The 25,453-nt window shown below is 41.3% G+C and overlaps 2 protein-coding genes across 3 annotated transcripts in view; one reads left to right on the top strand and one right to left on the bottom strand.

Moving 5' to 3' along the window:
* Positions 1 to 290: 290 nt before the first annotated feature.
* Positions 291 to 9,778, bottom strand: LOC127358612 (glutamate-rich protein 1). The gene is made up of 6 exons (XM_051391839.1): positions 9,427 to 9,778; positions 8,664 to 8,804; positions 8,297 to 8,443; positions 3,780 to 4,190; positions 2,455 to 2,649; positions 291 to 542 (listed from the first exon to the last, which is right to left on the bottom strand). The coding sequence occupies exons 1-6, from the start codon at positions 9,443 to 9,445 to the stop codon at positions 442 to 444; spliced, it is 1,014 nt and encodes a 337-aa protein (XP_051247799.1). The 5' UTR covers positions 9,446 to 9,778; the 3' UTR covers positions 291 to 441.
* Positions 9,779 to 10,309: 531 nt separating this feature from the next.
* dlgap2a (discs, large (Drosophila) homolog-associated protein 2a) overlaps positions 10,310 to 25,453 on the top strand; it is a 153,062-nt gene continuing 137,918 nt past the window's right edge. The window contains exons 1-3 of one of the 2 annotated variants that reach the window (XM_051391711.1): positions 10,310 to 10,466; positions 19,427 to 19,481; positions 19,983 to 20,030. In XM_051391711.1, coding sequence (XP_051247671.1) covers positions 10,449 to 10,466; positions 19,427 to 19,481; positions 19,983 to 20,030 — 121 coding nt within the window. In that variant the 5' untranslated portion in view covers positions 10,310 to 10,448. The remainder of the gene's footprint in view (positions 10,467 to 19,426; positions 19,482 to 19,982; positions 20,031 to 25,453) is intronic. The other variant, XM_051391674.1, reaches the window with a different exon arrangement.

Genomic DNA, 25,453 nt, shown 5'->3' on the forward strand with positions numbered 1-25,453 from the left:
ATGTCATAACATCTGCAAACAACACTGGAGCTCCGGCAGAGCTGACATTTGCTTCTCTGGCAATTAGGGGTCAGATGAGGAGGATGGGTGCTATGTTAATACCAATTAAACATTCGATTCATTTGAACTACATAAAACTCTAACAAACAAGGAAGTAAGTAACAGCTCGGTCGATAATGACAACGCCGAGCTTACTTGTGGTGGGCGGAAGGATTTGCCTTGTTGAGGATTAACTGGCTTTGTTTTCTTCTCGTACAATATAAGGCATGAAAGTAGATTAGACAAAGGCATAGATCAAAAAAACATATTTAATTATAAAAATATTCTAAATAACATCATGTTAAGTCCAACAGTGTGCAACTCGGTATATTCCAGAACTTTCTTGTCTAAAGTGATGGAAATAATCCTTCAGTGGAGTCTGTTTCGCTGTGACTGGCAGTCTCATGGGTGCATTGTAGAAAGCCCTGTCTTCTTGTCTCCCTGCATGGGAAGAATGTCTGTGATCCAGTATTGGAACAGTGAAACGACTGCAGTGGTTTCCTCTAAAACACAAAAGAGACAGAGAGCAACATTTCAGGTACAGCTGAGACTGCTGCTGACAACACAATACCAGAGGAACAGTCAGTGTTATGCTGTTGTATTTTCAGTATAACTAATCAAAACGTCTCCAGCCAGTGTTGTGTGTAGGCATTCAACTTAACACATCTGTCTCTAACCCAGGACAGAATATTTCTTTTACTTATTCGTGAAATTCTTATTCTTGAAAAGAATTAATTTAAGTGAAGCTATGTAAAACATAAAATGGACAGTATAAAGGGGAGCAGTCAAGCCGATGTCATGCATGAGAGGAACTCCAGGGTGCAGTAAAATATGTTCAAAGGAAATCTGCTTTAGACCTGCTCCTGCACTCAATTGATTGCCACTGCAAGGGCAGAGTGAAGAGTGAGGAGAGCTTTAGTGAACTCACTTGAACAACTTTAAAAGCACACCTCTCCACAAGCACATGGACTAGCTCCTGTATGGCAGGGGATGTGGGTTACATTAAAATACAGAATGCTTCTTTCACAAGGTGGTCAAAAAGGTGTTTTTGTTCTTGTTCCTACAGTTGGATGTTTGAGCTTTACTGTGCAGATTGATGTATGTGCAGTGTTTCTATGTTTGACACTAGAAGGATGTTTTCACATTTATTTGCTGCAAGCTGAAAGTTTCTCTGTGCTCACTGAAAATCAGATTTTACGAGCATGATTTGTGACCACAGACAGTTTGGAAGTCATTCTTGATACAGTATGCAACTTAGTGTGATGTAGAAACTCAAAACCACCAGCGAACGAACAGACAGTAAAGTAGGAAACATCTTGTGTCCAGCAGGAAAACTTTAGAAACGAACAGAATTTGCATATTCATAGATTTTTGAATTTTTAATGGAGGTAGAAGGAGTAGATGCCTATTATTTATGGAATTTTTTTTCATGGAACAAGACATGTCTGGAGGGGATCTTTAAAATTGCCATATTGTAATGTTAATGTGATGTTATAAAGGTGAAGTCAAATACAGCAAGAATATACCAGCCAACATAGCAAAGATAAGTTAACTGAGGTAAATCTTTGCAAACTAGAAATATTCATTCACAAGGAATTCTGCTCTAAAGAAACCTGCTGGCGGAGGTGCATTCAAAAACAGCATCATTTAAAAACACTGAATCGAAGCATGACTCATACAATATGAGGCGGGTGAGAATGGGGGGGGGGGGTTAAAAAAGCTTTCAGGCAGGTCGATGGCGAGGATAGGCACAACTAAAGAGCCCTCTATTGTGGGCTCTGCTCGCGAGATAGCAAACTAGTTTTGACGCGGTGTTGTCTTGGCGACAGGGACAGGCGGAGACAAGCGTCACTTTGTGGTCACTGACATGGCATTGGCCTGAATCTCCTGGCTGGTCTCTCTAGCTCTCCCTCTCTTTCCCAGACACAAACACTTGTGCGTGTGACAGCAGCAAAGTCCCTGCTGATCCTATTATGCAGCCAGCTAGCCAACCATGCAAATGCACAAACACAAACATGCACAGGTGAAAAACACGTCTGGGGGACTCATGAGCGACTCTGGCTGTTGTTGAGTAAAGGCAAGATGAACAAGTAGAAACATGTTAGTTAACTCATAGTGGAGGGGTAATGTGGACAAGACTAGTTCCGGTATTGCAAATTAAGGGCAGGCACCAACAGGTAAAGGCTCATGAAGGCAAGTAAGGGCAAGTATACTCAGGTGAACAATGGAGATCAATGTAAGGGTGCATAGAATAAAAAGGCAAGCAGCGACAGATAAAGGCATGTATTAACCTGCTGGGACAGGTCAACAACGTGCCTGGGACAGATCCCAGCAAGAGGAGGCCGGTATGGACAGGGTCGGGCATGAATACATGTCACAGGCGTGGAGCAGCAGGTAATGCGCTGCAGTACTGACCTGCAGACAGAGAAGAAGTGTTATAGAGCTCCTCTAGTGCTTTTTCTAGTCTGTCTGACTCTTTTTGCTGGACAAATGCCTTGAGGCTGTAGAGCTGCTTCAGGACAGAGGTAGGCTTGTCTCCGCTGGCTATGCTGCTTAGAAGGTCATCCAGTATCCCAGACAGGAGAGGAAGCTTGTCCACACGCAACGAGGCTGAGGGAGCACAAAGGAAGTGAGAGGCAGTCGGTTAATCAATATCATAATTTAGTATTTTAACATTAGAGTCTAATGCAAACCGAGGTGACAAAAGTATTTTTTACCTTTATTACTACTGCCTCCGCTACACGTAACTGTCTAGACTCTGTCATCACAATAGAGAAACAGCACTAGTTTCTTTTTTTTCCTTTACAATGCCAGACTGGGTGCATCTGATAGCTGTGCAGTCTCACTCGTTTATTATTAGTCTCACTCATTTATGAGGCTCCTCTACCTTTTCTCTTATTTTGAACACTGGTCATGGCCTAATCTTCAGCACACCCTGCGGCTTAATAAACCTGTTTCTCTGGGCGAGTTCAAAGCCTTGATTAAAAACTCAGTGACTGAAGACTGCAATTTCTTTCCATGAACTGGATTTCGTGTTTCGTTGCAAATTATCCCTGTTTTAAACATGATTTCTAACTTTTATAAAAACGTATAACTTTTGTAAAAGTGGGCTATCTTGGCTTGGTTTCATTCAGCACTCAGTTACAGACACAGAACTAAAAAGCAGTTTTTCCATTTAGTACATTCTAATGCTGCTGCAATTTACCATTAGCCCTAAACGTTGATCCAACAGACCCTTTTCACAGCAGTCATTTTGATGTGAAATACTAGGGTAATTACAGGCATCACCAATGTAACTAATAAGGGTTTCCATAACATTCAGGTCAAACAGAGTCAGGGCGCTATTGTGCATGTTGGCTCACTGGAAGGCTCTGCTTCACTAAATGGAACTGAACCTCAATTAGTGTCACTGATAAGACCTGTGTTTTCCCTACTATTTCACGTCAAAATGGCTGCTGTGATTAAGGTCTATTACGGATTATTTGTTTATTCTGTCACATCATGTCTCAAAAAAAAGCACAGATGTCCAGTGAATTTAGTTTTCACTGACATGCTTTCAGTATTTGGTGGAATTTAATTACGTGCCACCAGCTTTGTGTAATATAGCACCCAAAATTAAGTAAAATCAAACTATTCCTTGTAAAGATTTTTAAATAATGAATTAGCTACAAGCTTTAGCACAGAGAACATAAGAAACCAGTTGATCCGGAAAGGTAAGCAAAACTCTGCTCTCTGCTTACAGTCTGACTTATAGATTTCCATCGTTGTCCTGAGGAAGTCTGACACCTCAGCAGCTCTCTGCTCGTTATCCTCCTCCTCCTCCTTCTCCTCCTCCACCTCCTCTTGCTCCCCATCTTTTTTGTATGTGAACTCCAGGGCAGCAGCCCGGGGCATCAGGCCACTGGAGAGCAGCTTCTCTTTGTGCCGTTTCTTCTTCAGCTTCCTCTTCTTGTTCCTGCTAATGCGCTCTCCTCCCTCATCCACAGGTGTCTGACTCTGACACATGCCGGACTCACTCACTGGAACTGCCGCATCTTTCCCAGAGTCTTGATGAAGGGCTGGTTTCCTTTTCCTTCTTCTCCTCTTTCTTTTCTGCTCTTCTTCCTCTTTATCTTGGTCTAGTTCTTCATTGCCATCATGGACGCTGTCGTCTGTGGGCAACAAAAACATGAACTCTGAGACTGTTTTCAAAACACTGTCAAATGTAAACCATTACAGTCTACATACAGTAAGCAGCACCTCTACTCTTGAGCAAAAGCGGCCCAAATTAAAAATGTCATATTCTTGTGTTTAGGTGGGCATTCACTTGCAATCTGGATGAGGAAGAAGTGCCTGGATTTGAGTTCCAGTAATGTCCAATAATGTGGGAGGAAGGCCTAAGAGATTGCAGGGTTCGTTCCAGCCAATCACTGCACCAGCTGATTCCACTAATTAGACACTCATTCTTTTTAGCTTATTGCATTCTAATCAGCAAAATCAGCTGGGGTGGTTCCTGATTGAAAAGAAAGTTGCCTAATTAGGAATTACATGGAACAAAGTTGAGACAACAGGTGGTTAATAAAAGTACTGTAGAATCAGTTTACAGTACATGTGACATTAATGTGTTGCTCTTAGGTCTTTTTATTCTTGAATTTATTATAATTATCATAGGCAATGAAACTTACATCCCACACTGCTTGTAATAATTTACTATATTTGATCCTGCATTTGATTCGCAGTTTGATTTCTTCTGCTGTCATTTTTAAGTTTGTTCCTAGGTTAAGGAAAATCCTACCAGTGTTAAACCTCTCACTGTGAGCCCATACAGAAACAGGGCTCTCCCTGGCTGAGCAACCTCGCCACACCTCCCCTCTCCTTAACAACTCAAGAGGCGCTGAGAGGTCACAGAAAACCTGCTCCCATCAAATTCTCAGTGTCCCGTTCACATTAGCGAGCAGTGAAATGGCTAGCAGCCAGAACATAATGCAGCCGAGAAAGTGGCAGAGTAACATCGACCAATACTGAAAAGCAAGTCAAGAGGAGCCACTGCTCAATTTACTGTAACATGGGCCGTAGTGATGACAAACTAAAGTCACTTACAGGAGTTGGCTATATGGGCATCAATGAAGCACAAGGTAAAAATGAACTTGATCTTCATTGCTGTCATCACTGCCGTCATTTTGTTACTCGTCTGATAGACCATCTGGGCGGCACTGTCCCGTTTGCTGCAGTCATCTGAGTGCACTGAGTCACATCTTTTCCTAGAGCATGTACAAATGTGCAATATTTATGGTGATCAATTCTGTCCTTTTGTGGAAGACTAAAAATGAGCCCAAGTATCTCATGTCAATGTGTTGCTCAGCAGAGGAAAAGAGAATTCTTAGATATAAAAAAACAGAGAAAAACACTAATATGTACTAAATATTATGTCTTGGCAACTTAGAGACAGTAGTGCACACCTTTCGCTGGTAACCAAAGGATAGCCACCGCAAGCTACAGCAGACAGTAGCACAGAATCAGCCCTAAAATATATGACCATTCTTGAACTGACTGAATCCTACAACAGTATATTATTATAGCAGAAGCTCACACTGTGGTAGAACATAGTGTGGAGACAGCTCTGGTAATTCAACTACAACAGAGGTTGTCTTATTGACTCTTAATACATTAATCATTACTATATCACATCACATCAATCCGTTATTGTTGTTGCCGTTTCTATAATGCTACATTGATGGATTTATTATCATGAAACCTTTACGAAACCCAACCCAAACCGACCTTAAACAAGACTTTAGACTGCAATTTCCATCAAGCCTCACTGCCCACTAAATCAAAAATGTGATTCAATTAAGGCGCTGTTAGGCTGACGAGTGCAATTAATCAAACTTAACTACTCATCATTCATTCTAGTGGGCACCTTTAGATGCTGCACTGCCTTGGCCAACAAATCTCTTCTGTTCCATTGAGGCAATTGCCGATTGAGCAGAAGCCTGTCAAGTGGGTGGAGGTCTGTATTAAAGGACCAGTGTATAGGATTCAGCAGCATCTAGCAGTGAAGTCTGCCTGCCAAGCATGTAGGACAAACTATGGTGGAAAAACAAAAAGAGCCTTATATACACTGTGTTCCAAATTATTATGCAAATATGATTTCAATTAAAAAAAACATTAGATTTTTTGTTTTTCAATTTAAGTTTTCAATTGTGCTGCTTCCCATGTCTGTTTAGATCACTGACATCAATATCAGACAGGTTTGTCTTGATTACTTTGCCAGGTGAGCCTAATTAATGGGAAACTACTTAAGTTGTAAATGTTCCACATTATTAAGCAAGTCACAGGTTTCATGCAATATAGGGGGAAAAAATATCTTTCTGCAGATGAAAAGCGTGAAATAGTGCAGTATCTTTCAATAGGTATGGAAACCACTGGATAGTTTACGAAATATTAAGAGAGATCATCGTCCTATGAAAAGATTAAGGAAAGTTTCTGTAAGGCTAATTCATGGTATTAAGTGAGCAGCTGTGAAAAAGCCACTGATGAGTAGTAAAAAAGGTATTTGAAGTTGCTGGTGCTCGCCGCAGGATCCTCCAGAGGCTTGCAGATGTGCATAAAGCTGTATTTCGGCCACCCTTAAACAATGCCCACAAGGAGACATGATTGCAGTGGGCTCAGAAATACATGAAGACTAATTGTCTAACAGTTTTATTCACTGATGTATGCTGTGCTACACTGGATGGTCCAGATGGATGGAGTTCTGGATGGCCACCATGTCCCAACAAGGCTGCAACGTGAGCAAGGAGGTGGTGGAGGGATGTTTTGGGCTGGAATCATGGGAAGTGAGTTGGTAGGCCCCTTTAAGGTGCCTGAAGGTGTCAAAATGACCTCTGCAAAATATGTGGAGTTCCTAACTGCCCATTTCCATGGTATAAAAAGAGTAAAATCCTTTTCATGTAAGACAACGTACAATCCCATGCTGCAACAAATACCATTGAGGCCTAGGCTGCTATGGGGATTAAGGAAGAAAGAATCCTGGTATGTGGCCACCATCATCTCCTGACCTCAACCCTATTGAGAACCTGTAGAGCATCCTTAAAAGGAAGCTCTATGAGGGTGGGTGGCAGTTTGCCTCAAAACAGCAGCTCTGGGAGGCAATTCTGGCATCCTCAAAGGAAATACAGGCAGAAACTGTACATGGACTTACAAGTTCAATGGATGAGAGAGTTGTTAATGTGATATCAAAGAAGGGCTCCTATGTTAATATGGAATTTGATCTTTAAAGATGTTTTTGATTTAAATAGCTTTGATTTGAGAAAAATGATCCCCTCTAATGCAAAAAATACAACAGATTTCAGTTTTCAATCCTTTAGAAACTATTAAGTGTTTTGAAACTCTGTTTTGCATAATAATTTGGAACACTGCATTTTGAGTTATTTTGCAAAAAATGCCGTTGTCATCATTGGTAATTGTGTTTAATACAATCCAGATTACGATATAATTGTTGAGAAATAAAAAATCCTATTGACTGCCAACTATATCGACTATTTAGTAAGAATAAGAACAAAAACAGTAACGTTATATGCATAATAATTTGGAACACAGTGTAGAGCCAGTGTTTGCTCTGTTTGTTATGGACTACTGTAGAGACATGGTGGTTCAACATGGCAACCTCTGTGGAAGATTTAGATATTATATTCCATTTCTGCCAAAAGATCCTTCTAAATGTTACACGCTGGATCTTTAAGGAAGATGATGAGTACAGAGACACATGCAGTGAGCCAGGACTCTTATTATAGTCTGATCATTCCACTGGTTCACAACAAGACAGAGCGCAGACAGAATAACTAAATGATGCATATTAACTGCAGCGCGTGTGACTTATCTATGAATGAAACTGCCAGCCAATTATTTTCCTTCACAGCTCAAGCTTGGCATTAACGTCAGCTCACAATTCAGAGTCAAAGATGGCATCAACAAGGGGTAAGTATTTCCTAGATAAGTTGTAAAAGTTTACTCGAACAAACAACATTCAACAGACAGATTAAAGTGAAAATCTCCCAGGCTTTTAGACCATCTGCACTGCATTCAAGTTCTCCTCAGTTCAGAAACACAACTGATTATCACTATTTGTTTCCCTTAGCTAGTGGTGTGGCAGGGACAATCCAGAAGAGTGACTTTAATAACAGAGAGTGCCAACCTGGAGAAACTCCATGCCGTAAATCTCTCCTAACTTTACGGCGCACATCGCAAGTACATAAATGTAAGATTATGGTCGTCTCACCAGCTGGGTCCTCGGCACTATTTGTGCTTTCTAGCTGGGGGAGTGTGACGGATTTCTCAGAATCTGTCTTGAAGTCTGCAGGAGGAGGTAGGACCGTGTAAATCCGCCTGCCTGGAATGGCTGCACTCTGTGTCTTCCCTGCATTTCCTGAGACAGACATAGCAAATAAAGGAAGGTAATAAACCTCAATAGTAAGAGCAGCAGGGTGGCAGCAGCTTTGCATATATGTAATGTGGTAGTATAATAATGTGTGTAATTTGAAAAAAGAGAAGAGGGTCAAAGGGAAAAGTCAGAAAAGAGTGATTTTTATCCCCCCAAAAAATTACTTTTGTAAGCCGTATCGCTAGTGAACTGAATGTAATCTTACCAGTGGCCGTGTCCTCTTGGGAGGCTTTTCTTTTCACGTAGTTTTTTTTGGCGAGGGCCTCTACAATGTGTGGTGGGCTGGGCTCCTTCTCCAATTTGGGAGCTGCAGGGTAGAGCTTCTGGAGTACTTTTGACTGAAATGCTAAGTACACAAGACATAGGACACAAAATACATAAGAACACAACACTACCTGTTAATGCCTCTGTATTGTAAGATAATTGACTTCTTAGTATTGAAGGAATACATAATGTTATTCATGCTAAAATCTGACAGTTAAACAATGCAATTCAATTAAGTGTGGAGTAGGTTTAATTCACACATCAAGTTCTCATATGAGTTTCCAATGTAGAACAAGGGATGAACTCAAAGAAGCAACCATGTTGAAAGATGTGCTGGTGTATACACATGCATGTTGGGGGAATTAGGGTTAGAGTTATAATAATAATAATAATAATAAAAATAGCACTGCCCTGTGCCCCAAATTTGAGTATTTTACCTATACTCTACAAAGCACCATCGACCGTTCAATCATCACGTTTTACGGGGGCTTAATTATATAAGGTCAGCGTGAACTGCCACTGACAGGTTAGGATTACTTTGTACTGTCGGACCACTGTTAGCCAGTGAACACGTGCATTTGTTTACAACGTAGCTACTTAACGCGAGACTTAGCATGGTAGCTACGTTAGCTAGCTAGTCGCCTGGCCGTTGTGGGTTTTTATATGGGATTAATGTTGTTGTCCACCACACCGGGGATGCTCACCTTCCTTCCTACGGGCCATACCGACATAAACAGATATCTGAGTCGAAGCGAAGGGGACGGAAACCTAAATGTAACATGTGGCTATAGCTAACGTGCTAGCAGCTAGCGTTAGCCGAGTTAGCTACCCGGTCTGTTAGCTTTTAAAATCAACTCCCTTCACAACAAAATGGTTACAACAGCACACAGCAGTGAAACGTGTTCGTGTTGAAATAGCTAAAGAAACGTCTGGAGCTACTTCAGAAACTCAGTCAGCTAACGTTATATGCTTGTCGAAGTGCATTAATTATCGGACTCCAGCAGTTACACTCCCTCCAGCAGATAGCAGCTCACAGACTGGTACGACTGACTACACAGGCAGACCTCACATGATCCTGTGGCGCCGATTTCCATTCAAACTAAAGACAATTTAATGTATCCTTATTTGTCATGAAAGACACGTATCCTGTATATCATACACCAATATATTGTTTTAATTAGTCGAATGCCTTCTTCAAATCGGCATATGAATTGGCTTTGAACAGAATAATATATTAGCTTATTTCAGCTTTCTTTAGTACTACTCGACCACTGTGTTTGATAAAGAAAACAGACAGTACAGAGTAATACGTTTACATTTTACTGAGGCATATTGCTTCTGTGATACTGAATGTGAGACGAATTAAAATCAGACTCAGTAAATTATATTGAGTCACTTTCGCATGCATGTCTTCCTGCCAAAATAATTAAGCCCAATTTATATTTGCGGTGAGTTTAACTTGCCAACTTTCTTTCATGAAGTCCGCTGAGTGCGATGCATCAGACTAGAGCTCCCCGTGTGTCTGAATTGTGCAATAGCAGCGGGTTTTGGGCGTGCGCACACAGAGAGCCAGCTGTAGGACGGGCTGGAAGCGAGATGTGAATACTAAGCAGGCACCTCATGGCTCAGCATCAGCACCGGGTTGAGTTAGGATTTGCGCACCCTCCAAACTTGGCTTGGGACCTCAGCATGTGAACGGGTTTTGCAGGAGGAGGATCCACCTAGAATGTCAGCTCTGAAGAAGGTAAATCCCCCTTCTCTGTCTTATTCATCTTTGAGCACATATTTAACTCCTAAAATATGACATGTGCAGGATTTAAACATTGGATTTGACAATTTTACAGTAAATGAGAAGATATATGCAGTAGTGAGAAATGGGTGTGTGTAAGCAGTTTGGTTGCAGGATTTTCTTAATTGTGTAAGGTAACCAGACTTTTGGACTACTGGCTTTTTCAGAGTGATAAAATTGTTAAAACCCTTCCATAATTATTTCAACTATTTTAGGGGCCACAAATTAAATGTGTTTTAATATGGTCAAGCATCACAATAAACAAAATATAATATAATTTTTGCTTCACTTTGGCATGCCCGTGAATTTTGTCCACCACTCCTCTGATTTGCCTCATGGATGTCGTTCCTGCAGTTACATTTATCCCTGAGGAGGAGGCTTGGGTGAGGAGCATTTCAGGCAGAAAAAAGCGCTCTTAGCACAAGGTTAACTTCTCAAATGGATGTTATGTCAGTTTGATCTCCCCGGACCCCTTCTTTTGTGCACTGTCACGTAATACTGTATGTACCATGCTGACTGTAGTCTCAGTGGGTGGATGAGCTTCACTGACTGTGTCTGACAGAGCCCCAAGCCCAGCGCTGGCAATCCTGAATGAGAGTGGAACTCCATACAGCTTAACAAAAGAAGGCATTGGAGGAGTTGTAGGTTTTGCAAGAATCAAGGAACTACACAGATCTGTGTAAACATGTTACATAATACCTCGGGCGTTGAACAGCATATGCGAAATTCCCACAAGCCTTCTGATTAATCAAGTAGTGAGACTTGTACTCCTATGAATGGGGGATTATTACTTGTGTAGGAATCAACCTTTTTTTGTTGTTGAGGATGTTTAAAGATAAAAAAAAAGTTGCCTGTTTGTGTAAAAAGCTTGTCATCACTGTCAGCTGTACACTGACACATCATATTGTTTAAGATTCAGTGCCGTTGCATGTATTAATGTCTCAGCTCCAATAGATTCCAATGATTGAGCGGCACAAAAAAAGGAAGTTGTATAGAATGTCTGCTTCAGCACTGCTGCCGATTCCACAGCAAATACACAGTACTCAGCACACTCTGTGACTGACAAAATGCTGGCTGCCAGCACTCACATAGTCAGACATCATAATCACAGAGGTTCTAAAAATAGGGGACCATATTCATTGCAGTGCTTTAGAAGCTCAATGGAGTTATTGCTGTTCACCCTCGCATCTCAAAGTTTTACCAAGATACTCCTTGATGTTTTACTCCTACCTTGCTCAATAATACAAAAAGTCTTTATTTATAGACAGTAGTGGTCAGGCAGCCTTCCCTCAATGACACACAGCTGCTGTGGATGAAACTTTGATGTGTAAGTGATGGTCTTTTTTACTCTATAGTCTCTGAAACTCAAGGTGCACTGCAAGGCACTTCATACATGGAAACTGCATTTTCTGGCATAGGAGCAAGCATGTTTTATTTCAGGTCCTAGAAAACTGTCCCATGTTCATTCATTATGCAGGTGGCGAGAAGTGCTCTAGAGCAGTGGTAGTTGCGGAAAGCATTCAGGAGAAAATGTAATTAATCAGTAAGGAGTTTAATTGTATGCATTGCCTGGATGTGCCTGTGCAATATGTATGCATATGTAGTTTGTGTATACCTAAAAGAGTTGGAACCTGTGGGTAGACAGGTACCAGGTGGCAGGTGAGAAATTCATGTCACCTCTGTTAGTCCTTATCTGACTGAAAAATAAATTACTTGTCACTTACGAGCTTTAGGGGGGGCCCACCTTTCACCTCATCCACATGACTTCACACCCCTCTTCTTTAAACCAGTCTTTCAACGAAAGCTTGATGATTCATACGAGAAATCTTTACTCATCCTACCAGGCAATTTCTTCACTTAAAAAGATGAGAGCCTAATTAAAAGCTACCACTCGCGTACAAAGAATAAAGGACAAAAAAAAAAAAAAAAAAACTAATTGGAAACTGACACTATTTCCCCTCAGAAGCACTTTAGAATTGAAGGTAGCTTGTCTCAGGATGTTTCCAACGCTGCTGTTAAATTGCTTGCATGCACAAGCGCACACACACACACACACACACACACACACACGCCCACACAAACAGACTGTCACAGAGTTGTCAATGGGAGGCTTGTGTGGACTTTGCCTACTTGGCAGTGACATGATAACGCTCTCATAATCTGTTTGAAGATGCATAGAAAACTTGAAACGCTACATTTATGCGTGCAGTGATGTCATTTTGGTCTACAGGGGGAGAGCGGCAGCGGTGAATGTAGACTAGTCTTGACTAAAAGTAAATGTTTAAACATTCAGCAGGCTTTTTCCTTATTCATCCACTCACCGTGGCAGATACTTTGATACTGTCCCCGTGTTTCCTCTCTTTTTGTGTTTCTATTCTTTCCCTGATGAATGCCCCCCACATCTGTAATAGTTTGGCTTCAGTAGAGGGATGCACAGGGGATGGAGGGGTTGGATGGGACAGAGCTTTATGAATCTAATAATGCATGAGAGCCAAGTGTGTATACTATATATACAGTATGTGTATGTGTGTACACCTGTGCACTACTCAGTTAATCACCTTTGTGCTGCAGTGGGTGCAGATTTTCCAGGCGGGTGGGTGTCACTGCATTTTCCCAGTGTTACTGTTACTGCAATAGCTGTCACATACAGCCCTAAGTCAGATGTGAATCATTACAACGTTCATAAGCGAGCTGGGAGACTATCTGTAAGCATTCCTAATTGGACAGTCATAAATACGGACAGTTTGATACCAGTTTGTAATATCATTTATGATTTACCTATGTCAGCCACACTAGTATATTTTCATCATAAAAGCCGCTGTCCTTTGAAAGATGGCACAGCAGATACAACGACTACCCATGTCTCTTTCAGCTGTATGGCTTTGAATCTCTTTGACAGAGAGACAAAGGTAAATCATCTCATGGTCTAAAAGGAATTATAAATGTGTCCCTTAAGGCCCATTGTGTTAACACTGTCAAAGTGTGAAATTTGATACTAATGCAGGTGCAAGACCCTGTACAGTTCCAAGTGTACTTGAGGTCTCCCTTGTAGAGAATAAGTCCTAATACCATTGCTGTTGGCGGAAGGCCCGGCTCTTTTACAACCGAGTCTTTACCAGACCCTTTAAACCGGGCGATGAACTTGAATAAATCAGCGTAATAAAATAGCCCTTTCAAGTGAAGGACATCAATGCAGCAGAATTTTAGATTGGGACAGGTCTAAGAGATTTGATTGAGCTCCAGAGAATTACTTTGCGCTTTAATCGTCCTAATGTGGTCAAGCTGTTTGACATTAATGCTGTATGCTGCTGTTGCAGTCATTACAGTGCACCTAGTTGGGTTTCACCTTTGCATAGCTCCCCTCCAACGTTGGGTATACATGCTTATGCCGTTATTATAGATAAGATAATCCTGTAAATGATCCTTGGATTTTAGGCAAAAGCTCTGACCTCCATCCGACCCTGCAAACATATCCCTGCACTTACCAGATGCACCACTTGCCTCCATGCCTTAGCATCTGGATCTCAGCTCCACATTCTCCCTTTCATCTACATGCCTGCCCATGTCTCTGGTGATGTTCTAAATAAGTGAAGTAAAGGTCGTATATTAAGTCTGCTGCCTTCCTGTGTCCTACATGAACATTAATCCAACTGAAATATACAGTATGAGTTAGGACTCATATGCTACATATTTTAGTGCGTGGTAGATCTCAGACTGAGATTTCCAAAAAAGTACAAATGTCATATTTATGTTTTTCCTATGACAGTGGAGGTTACGGGAATGCTGGATTTGCACACAACTAACTAACTCCTTACCACTTCTATTGAACTACAGTGTAGTGAAACAATATTATTAATTAATAATATATATATTAATTCATAGTTTGTCCATTTCTGTCTGTCATATCTATTTTAGTTACTGCTGGGGTGAGTAGTTACAGTGCAAATCTTATCTTCTGCTCAATCTGCACTCCATTCATTTGATAGCTTTGGTAAGAAGGGAGCAGAGAGCGCTCAAGGCAGACAGGAAGAGCTTTGAAATGCATTGGAGTGACTCCACTTCCCGTCCGTCCTCTCAGATCTCCATTACCTCACCAAGAGTTGCACTCTAGCCCTCAGCAGCAGGCGCCAAGATATCCTATTATACACTCCCACTTGTGATAATTGCCTGTACCCCGCAGTAATAGTGTGTGGAGATAGGTAGTGTGTCTCTATATTTGCGAGTGTGTGTGTTTGCGCCCGGTATGTAGACAGGTATTTGTGAGCATCCTGAAAGAACACTGGGACAAGAGCGGTGCCCCCGCTGACCGCTCTCTGCCGTGGTCAAAACTAGGCTGTGTTGCCCCGAGCCTCAGCTCATGTGCAGAGCCATTAACTGAACCTCGTGCATTGGAGCTTGACTTGTTTGGGTGCATTTACACCAAAGTCTAGTGCAACTGGGTTGACAGGGTTCACGCACATCTCACAGTGGTCCACACTAGCAGAAAAATTAGAAGTTGAACAACAAGAAAAACTAATTTACTTGAACTTTTTGATGTTGTAACTTTACTTTTATGAGCATCAGTTTAGTACACGACTTAAATCAAAGAGGCTATATCTGAGCCTCACTCTCCAGTCTCATGAGGCAGTCTCAAACAGTAGATAAAGCAATCTCCTCAGTCAAATGGACTTTCAGGGGGAAAGTAATCAGCACTATTGTGTCTGGGGTCATTTTCAGAGATATCCGAGAGAAAAGTTTCTTTATGTACTCAAATGGGGTGTGACTCACCTGAGTCGGCCCGTTTGATTGTTCATCTCAGTTAATGAGCGTGCATTTGGTTGTTTCTCTCTTCTTCTGCTTCTGCCTGTGTTTCGTCTCTCTTGAGGGCTCTTGTGCTGTAAAGTATGTCTCTGTGAAAAGAGGCACGTAGCTCAATACCTGCTTTGTCCAAGACATGACTATATTTGAAGAAAAGTTGTCAAAAACATCCATAAGCCTTGTTTTTCTGTTGATTTCCAGAAAAAATAACTCTGAATTACTTACTGCTTACTTAACAACTACTCGCTACTCTAGCCTAGAAGCTCAGCTGTTTTTATATGATGAGTCATTATAAAGGTGGCTGAAATTGAGGCTATAGTGGATATATATGATGCCACATTGTAGTGTAGAATGATATACTATACATACTGAAATTATGTGGATGGCTTACACAATATCCTGGGAATATGGGACTGGGACTGTTCTGGGATCTTCTGTCTCATAACATTCTTGAACAAATATGCTTGAAATATAGAAAATAAAGAGCAAATAATTCCTTAATCAGTTTATTTTTATAGCCTGCTTTAAGACCAAAACAGTATACTTTACTGCAATATTATCTCGTGCATTTTCACCCCATATGCCACAAGAGGTGTGGATGTAACAGGGTGATAACATGGACCATACCTGGAGACTTTAGGTGCGTTTAATGATGTCTTCACTGAATCCTCTTTCTTACAGCGTCAGGGTACAAGAGAAGGGCAACCAATCCTATCGGAGGAGCAAGATGGTAAACTGCTACAACATTGCCAAATGGAGCCTTTTATTAACTCACTTACTCAATGGGGTTTGAAGACTCATTCACAAGATTGGGCCTCTAGTCCTAAGGGCACTGCTTTGGATTGTTTTCAAGGATCTATTTTTTCCTTATATGTCCATTGAATGGGACAAAAACTGCAAAACGGTTCAATTGAATAATTTAATGGGTGATTATTAGTAATTAGTTGGCTGGTCTTTGAGGATAACTATAAAATGCGATTTGAATGAAAACAGCTATTTATAATATAGAAAACAAACCTGTTCAAACTACCAAAATACCAAGACAGATTCTTGACTGTTTTTGTATTTCCAGTTGTCCCAGTTATACGTGTCCATCAGCTTGTCTTTGTGTGTCTTGTAAATCTTTCTTGTTGAAACATGACATAAACCCTCTCTTGTTCTCATCCCAAGATGAGGTTAAAAAGACAAACAAACAGATGCCTAACGCATTTCCACTTGTGAAATTAGATGCCTTGCCTCCAGACTCCAATCCTTTTAAACCGTAAATGAGAGGCAAGTGAGAGATCTGTGTGTCTGAAACACTGAAGAGTGTCCCTGACAGTTCGTTTTCCACACTCCTCCAGTACAAATCTCGAGCCAGCCAGCTAGCCAGCATCAATTATAACTGTACATCATGCAGCTGTTTGAGTCATTACAAACCAATCATTTTACCTCTCATCTCTGCAGACATATCTTTTTTTATCTACAACACAGCTTTCTTTTGTACTGCCTGAATGCATGCACAGAATACGTTTATGTGAAACAGGTGCAATGATGAAACAAAAAGATTTACTTTTGTCTCATATGTTCTTATACAAAGTCACTACAATAACAAATGCAATTTCTTTGTTTGGTTATCATCAGAGTCCATATCTTCAGCATAGTTCTCTCTTCTGTGGAGTAATCTATAAAATCACTTATTTATTATCTGCAAAACATATTTAAATAAATTAGATAAAACATAATATAATATAATTAAGGTACTTCAATTATAGATACATGATTTATAATGTATCGTGTGTAATCACTGGAAAATAAGAATGTTTTTGTTACCTTAGAATGAGCCGTTTTAATCAACAGAGGGAACCTGTCCTCTTCCATGGAGGTCAACCATGTTGAACCGCCATGTTTCTACAGTAGCCTAGAACGGACAAACTAAACACTGGCTCTACATTGGGCCTTTTGTGTTTATTACGAGTTTTTCGCGACCACTGTAGTTTCTCCTGTACTTTTGGGACGGGAGTGTGAGGCTATGGAGTTGTATTCTTCAGCTACAATAAATCTTACACACTGGTTCTTTAAGACCAGACCATGTTACCAATGTACACTAAACATGTTTCTCCAAAACATCAACTTTTCAAGACAAAACTGACGTGTTTGGGACAATGCACTTTTGAGTGGTTTGTTTTGCTTAAGAAGTAAGCTAATCTTCATCTTCAGTTTATGTAAAAGAAATTCAAAATCAATACATTTAGAGATGGGTGTGGTTTTCACTGGGCAGCATATGCTTTAAACAGACATTCTGTGCCATCAAGTTTAACACAAGCTACAATTGTATGGCCTTCTTGACCTGGATTATCCCTCTTGTGTGAAACTTGTCCATATATGGAGTGGAACAGGCAGCCTCATATGGCCATTTGAGGGACATGAACAGGTGCTATGTGTCCAGCTGAAACCAGAGATTTACTGCAGGTTTGTCTTGTTAAGAGAGTTTTGGTGACTCTCACTTTGAACACTCATATGAACCGCACACAAACGCACAAGAGATTTAGTTTAAAAATATGAACATAGTTTTGCTTGAGGCCCAGAAACTCAAAGCACCAAAATTTGTTGTATAGACTTTTAAAAAAGTTCTAGGAGAGTTCATACCTGTCTAATTCAAACTGAGTTTGAGAGTCAGGTTAAAATTCTAAAGACAAATGCAGTTTATGTAGTGTTTATATTGTGGCAAGATTACCTCTTGATATGCTGCTGTTAAATTAGAAAATGAGACTGAACGACAAGAGTTTATGTGCTTGAGGCCCCCCTCATATATGAATGATGGAGTGGGTTGATATCTCATTGAATGTCCCCGAGAGCCATTCGGGTTCATTTCTATTTTTTATTCCTGGTCTTCTCTCTCTTTTCAAGAGCTACCTTTATATGCTCCTCTCTTTAATTAAAAGGGACACTTATCTGATCAGTTCTGTTCAGTCCCAGAGAGAAGTACAATAACTCTGAGAGACGGAGGAGCCTGAGATAACCACCAAATGCATATGTAAAGGAATGTTAACGCTATCCCCAGAAAAAAATGGAACTGAGAGAAAGAAGAGGAGGTTTGTCTATATCACTAAAGTCATTTTGGACAACAATGAGCCTGTCAGTCAGATACAAGGACAAAAAGGCACTGATAGCACCTGCTGAGCCACCTCCGCATCTCCTCCTTTCTTTTGGTTCCCTGTGCTTATTTCTAGTATAGATTCTGCATATTTGTGCCTTGTGAACACCAATAATGGTATGCAGCATGAACTGTTATCATGCATAGAAATGAAAACAGGATGCTTTGTTCGCACCTGTCATCCCCTGTCTTCTGTTCACTTGCAGCAGACAAGTGATGATAGCAAAATATTAGCAGCTAAGATACAACCTTGGATCGATTAAATTTTTAGAGGACTCTTCACAGAGTAGAATGTAAGCATGCATTATTGATTAGTATGACCACCTCAGGCGCTTGTGAATAGTGTAATAATTGGCTGTTGTATTAGCTGTTACAACTTCCTGGCATAGCGAAACTGCTGATGGAGCAGACAAGGCTTCTAAAATTGGCCCGTTGACATGACCCCTCCAGAATGACTGATAACCCCCCCTCCCTCTACACACACTCACACACACACACACACACACACACACACACACACACACACACACACACACACACTGACACACACAACTCCATGGAGCAATATTTTATCTCTCTGCTGCTCTATCCCAATGGATTGTAAGCGCATCATATTTTCACACACCATTTAACCCACCTTTGACTGTTTGTAGATTGAATCAGAGATGAACATTTGAAAATGAACCTTCCACACACATATCCACTCTGGGACCATCATTTAGTGCTCCACTGCTCAGATCACAGTGCAGAAGAAAGGGCTTAGATAAATACGGGAGCAGCTCCTTTTGATGCAAATGGTGTGAGAAATGGGTGTCTGTTGCCACTCTGTAATTGTGGGTCACAGCATGGCTCAGTGCTTTTCCTCTGAGCTCCAACTTGTTTATCTGCTTTGAGCTGCTGTGATATTAATGTCTCTCCTACTCTCTCTCTCTCTCTCTTTCTTTCTCTCTCTCCCCTCTCCTTTGTTGTTGTTTCTTGGAAGGTGTTGCCAGGCATACTGCAGAAGCATTGCTGTATCTTACCAGACAGAAACACAGGTAAGGACCAAACAGATGTCCCCTCTCCACTAAGCACACCAGTCACACACGGTGCTGAGACAGAAGGAGAGAGCCTGTCAGTGGGAGTAATGAGTGGGTGGTGATGCTAGGGAATGGATGCTCAGTGGGGGGGTCACATTTGTCTGTCTACCTGTTTTTATGTGTGCTCTGAACATCTGTAAGCTCATACCTCGTCTGCTGATGGCACTCTTCCTGACTGATTATTTCCACTTACTTTTGTTATATAGGGATTTACCCCGTCCTCACTATTTGGCCACAAAGTGATCCCTTTATCATTGCGATTCACACAGTTATTACTCTTTTATTGCTACTACACGATAGACGATACACAATGTTACCTCTAGCAAAATTCTAAAGGATCTAAGATCATATGGGGTTCTCTGTGTAATTTTCTCCACTTACATGTCAGAGGGAGGGTAAAATTTGGGGCCCAGTTGTTGCGAACTTGTGATGATGACAGGCTTCTTCACATTATTGCAGGTGTGAAGAGGTTGCTGATGAAATTGAAGAGCAGGGAGATATACTCAGGTACCTGGCCGCAGTCCTCACAATAATGACTTCTTCTACCTCTCTGTGCGTTTACTTTTGGCGACTCAACCTCTCTAACCTCTGGACCGCAATGAGACTGCATGCACATGGGCTCCCACACCATCCATCCCACTAACAAAACCTCACTGTCCGACACATGTCGGCGACGCAGCGGTTCGCTCGTTTGTCAGACTCATGGCCATTTTGTCATCTTTGTAATTGCTATCTGCAGTGATCTTCTGCCCTCTGTTTTGCACTTTGTTCTCCAACAGTGCAAGAGTGATATCTACCATACAATGTTGTCATTCTCAGACACATGACTGGAAAGGTAACTGCACACCCTTCCCAGGTGTGAGACATATGCTGAAGAGTATAGAGCAAGGGCGGAGCAACCTTGTTGATAAAGAGGGACTTGGAAACTTGTTATGAGTTTTAAATGTTGGAGCTTGGAAACTCCGAGTTATAGCTGATAACTGTGCATCTCGCAGCGTGAAATGAATGTTTGATGGGGCATATCGGCGATCATCTGCACTTAAGTAGATAAGGAACTTGACAAAAACCTGTAAATCAATAGTTTTACAGTTATTTTGAGCATTAAAATACTATAAGCCAGACAAAGACCAAATTTGAATCCAATCCAAGCCTGATGGGTGGGGCTTGCTGTTATGGATTAATCCCCTTTTTGTACCATGCGAGTTTAATCAGAAGCAGAGAAGTGCGTGAAGAGATTTACAAATGTTAGCTCAAGTTTTTTTGAATATTTTAAAAGACTTAACTTTCCCAGCAGGATGAGTTGCTGTGTGTTTAGTTGAGGTGTCTGGCAATCACTGCATGAATATGGAGGACCCAGGGGTGCACCTCTCGACTGGTCTTAGAACAAGGTGTTCTGACAGAGTGGACACTTATTAAATAACCTTAAATAACCTTATGAATATGGATGTGTGAAGCTCTGAAACTTTTGCAAGGATATTTTAGCAGACACTGTTCTGGAATAGAGAGCAAGTTGTAGTCTTACTTCATGATGTTTGTGTCGATACGTGTATACATTAATGTGTAGGCTACATTGTGTACATTTGAATGTTGACTTGACAGCAACATCAGTTTGACTACACTACGCTTACAAATTCCATTTCATTTGAAAAATGTTGCCCCTCCCCGAAAATGACTTTATTCTGATAGATTGCGCTGTCAAGAAGACACAGCACATGGCACTTCTCTTGAATACTCAGCAGTGGTGCATCAACAAACCACCATTTTTGTCAAACTACTAAAGTACTAAAGTTCATAGATCATGATTCAGCCACCAGCTCCATCTCAAACACAATTCAGAGCTTTTGCTGAACAACTTCAGCAAGGCACACTGGCACAGCTGCTAACAACCTCAGTGCCCCCAGTAGTTTCTGTATTTATAATGTCTACCATGGCATCCTGTCTCCATGGCAACACAGTTTGTTTTGTCAGTGGATGCAAAGACTGCATCATGTCCATTTTTAATAAGCATTACTTGTCTCTACTGGTTGGATGACGTACGGCTGTTGTATTTACTAAACGTATGGCATAAATTAACACTAGCACTGAAGGAGGACAGTCATTAGTTAGTACAGTAGTGTTGAGTCAGTCATGGGTCTGCCTAAGGAGAGGCATGAGTGGAAACATTTAGTGTAGGGCTTGAGGAAAGAGAGGGCAGAGTATGAGGGTTGGAATATCTGGAAAATGATGAAGAGCAAGTAAGATTGGCGGAGACTTTAAAAGTAATGGCTGTGAAAGGATTGGTATCTCCTGCTGGTGAATATGAATAAAACGCCTGCATTATGTGTGTGTGTGTGTGTGTGTGTGTGTGTGTGTGTGTGTGTGTGTGTGTGTGTGTGTGTGTGTGTGTGTGCCCGCGCGCCCATGTCTGTGTGCATGTGTTCTGCTCTACTGTACTCCATCGAGCCAGGGGCGCCCTCTCCTGGGCAGTTCCCCAGCTCTCACAAATCAATCTCCTCCACAGTAACACTTCTCCTCATCAGCTCCCCCCTTCTGTCTCTCAGATTTGAAATCTTGTGCAGAGAAACTGGAGGGATGAGGCTTATCGTAATCTCACACCCTCTCTGTTATCAGTGCGTCCCTCTGCTCCTAATGTACTTCGAAAGCAGAACCCTTTGTGCTGATGAGCACTCAGCATTTCTATGCCACAAATTCAGACTGTTTCTATTTATAGACACTAATTAACGTGTGAATATTTCACCATTCTGTTGCCATTTTTCATGTCCAAGCTGAATTTGAATTTCTGGCATCCTATTATCATGTCTTCCTATCCCCTGCTCAGAGCCACTCTCCTGCTCTATTGGAAAAATGTAACCAGTAATTTCCACTTGTGTAATTCACTGGAACATAAAATCTGACTTTTTGATTTGTATGTAATGACACTGAGCACACGTTTACAGTATGAGCAGCAGGATAGTATTGTTACAGAGAGCAAGCAGATTTAAAGTTCAGATTTACAGTGCCTCACATTGCTTATGCCACAATTATACCATGGATGCAAAAGTGCTGTAAAGAGACATGCTGACTGTTCTTTTCTGGGAGAACCTTCTATCATCCCTTGCACTTCTTTTTTGCATTCATGGCCTTACATCCTCATCGATTCAGTCTCCCCCGAGTCTTACAACCCACCGCTACACACACGCACAAGCAAGTGCACACGAACATTACCCACTGCCTCCATTTACAATTCCTGTGTTGTACTCTGTGTGCAGGTAAGTGTATCTGGTGTTTGTTTTGCATTTTCCTCTAATTAGTGTTAATATTTTTAGTCATAAATATTGTTATTGCATGCTTGATTTGTGAATAGAGGAGCATGCGAAGTGTCCAATTGTTGTGCATGAGGCTTGCTCCCATTTTGTGTAAGAAAAACAACTTTAAGTGTTTTTCATCTTGGTATTTGATCTATGTGACTGTGCTGTATGGTAAGACAGGACACACATAATAAGTCTGTAGTTCTTTTCATGTGATTTGTTTTGTTAGCATAGCATAGTTCAGTGTTCATGCAAAGAGCTGAATTCAGGCATGACAAAATTACAACAATTATTGTTAAAGGTGCTTTTAAACTGAAAATGACTAGCAACAGCATTAACCTCAATGCTGTTTGTAACAAGATTTAAATGATGACTAACACGAGCACTCATGTCAAAGTGACCTTTGGATATCATAAAGCTCAATAGTAAGAAATACATTTTCTGAATATAATTCATAAATGTCAACCAATTGTCTTACTGTACATTCCGAACAGTAAAAGTTTTCCATAATTAATATATAGCTTGTTAGCTTGAATGCTAGCACAGTACATTCACCAAATTTTGTCTTTAATTAGCTAACTTACCACTTCTCTGTTTTTTGTCAACTTAAAGTAGATGGGTTTGTCTGAGGACATGTTGCCATGGAAACAAGTTGGCCAGGAGGACTCAGGGGCTACGGAGGAGACGTAATTTAGAAAGCAAGAAAATTTTCTAAGAGATGAAAATCATAACATAATATTGGGGAATTGCGCTTCAAAGTCCCCTCTAAGAACCTCATAACATTTCATGTTAGGGAACTTTTTAAACTTAATCCTAAGAGCACCCTCAATTACTGCCTGTGACCGCTGTCTGAAAAGTTTCTGTTGTGTCCTCATCCAGACACAGCTGAAGTCCCTGAACTACATCAGTCTAATGGCTCATCTCTTTACCTTACTTAGCCTCCTTCCAGAGTCACAGCACGTCCATCTTAATGCTTCACATGTCCTGCCCGAGCCTCCCCGTCCCGCTGTGAATCTCACTGACAGGGGAGTGAATCAGCAGCTGCTCTATTAACTTGAGTAATTAACGGGCGAGCTGTCGCCTCTCCCTCTGGGGTGTCCAGCCTGCTTTTGTGAATGCATACACTCACACGTTGTACATAGACACGTATTTTTCATGAACACATTCAGTCAGCCAGTGCACACGTGCACAATGTGTCCTCCAGCACACTTGATAACAATCTGTAACAAAGCAAGACAACCAGGGAGAGCCTGTCTCTTTCTGATAGCTCTCAGAGGTCTTGATGCCAACTCTGTGTGCTCTTCATACCCTCTCACCAAAGAAAAGACACCCAGAGAGGAAGGTAGAGACAGCATTAGAAATATACAAAGCATAAATAAGATTTATGGACTGCATGAGCAGAAGTGCTAAAAAATATATTGTGTGAATCTGCGTGATGCCGGTGGAAAAAAAGACAGAAGGATGAGAAAATGAGTAAGAGTCGACAGAGTAAAGTGAGGGGAAAGAGTGGATGTGTGTGCTGAAGGCCCCCAGGAGCTCTCCTCATGTCTGCTAAACTCTCGACTGCTGTAGTTGATAATGAGTCCTGCACTATCTCTCCTCCTCAGCCTTCCCTACTTTCTACTGTTAGTCTATACCCTCGATACTAGCAACCCCCCCCGCCTTCTCCAGCTCTCTCCTCCTCTGCACTCCCTCCAGCACCGCCAAGGCGTACCCACTGAACTGTTACAAGAGTGGGTAGCTCTGAAACATGGCCTCTTCCTTCAGGCTCCTGTCTCTGTGCAACCGGACTGCTGCAGCAACAAATTGATTGTAAACAAATATGACACAGAAGCATAATGGATTAGAGGGAAAGTCAGCGCTACTTTTTGAACAGAGATCTCTAAAATAGGACACACTGGTCAAGGTGCAGCTTAGCTGAATATTCATGATACAGTGCCTGGAGGCATTTTGTGAGCACTGAATTTAAGTAGAGATAAGCAGTGGAACATGACAGTATGTTTCTGTGTTAGGGTGCCAGTCATTTTTTGGCCACTGTTTATTTATGTGTGCATTTGCACATATAGAAAAGCTAGAGCTAGTGAAATGTTTGTGATGTTCTGATTATGGTGTAATATTAAGTGTTCAATCTTAGGCTATGTGCTGTCGGTACTGGCAATAACGCTAGTTAGTCTAACAGATTGTTATCTCGTTGTTAGGAGCTAGAGTCCGGTAGCTGATGGTGTTGGTCGATGAGGCCAAATGCTCTTTGCCTTACTTAGCTTCCGTTTGGAGGCTACGTTTTTGATTGCTAATGATTTATGAGTGCATTTAGAGTAGAAATCCACCATTATAATATTTTTTGTGTGTTTGGACCATAATAGGGTTTTGAACTCGCAGTCAAGGATTAAAGGTCAGTTTAAAGGTAGGGTCAGGGTTACAGCGAGGGGTCACCTGTGAGAGAAGGTAGATTTATGACGTCACAGCCTGATACCCACTGCAGGGCCAAAACATCATTTAATATTAATACTGGGCTTCCACAGAAATGCTCATCCTACTCATTCCACCATGTGTATTAATGACTGTAATTCTTAGAGAAAATCCCATTTCTGTAGTGTCATCCAAAAGTGTTGTACTCTAGGTGTGTGTTTGTGCGAGTGTGCC

This window comes from Dicentrarchus labrax, unplaced genomic scaffold (assembly GCF_905237075.1).
Source record: "Dicentrarchus labrax unplaced genomic scaffold, dlabrax2021, whole genome shotgun sequence".
Classification (NCBI taxonomy): domain Eukaryota; kingdom Metazoa; phylum Chordata; class Actinopteri; family Moronidae; genus Dicentrarchus; species Dicentrarchus labrax.

Bases quoted from the DNA above. Each gene is read 5' to 3' on its own strand.
- LOC127358612 (XM_051391839.1), bottom strand. The intron at 2,650-3,779 runs GTAAGCAGAGAG...GTGCTCCCTCAG, and splicing joins GGAAATCTATAAGTCAGACT to CCTCGTTGCGTGTGGACAAG. The intron at 543-2,454 runs GTCAGTACTGCA...TTTGTGTTTTAG, and splicing joins CACTTCTTCTCTGTCTGCAG to AGGAAACCACTGCAGTCGTT.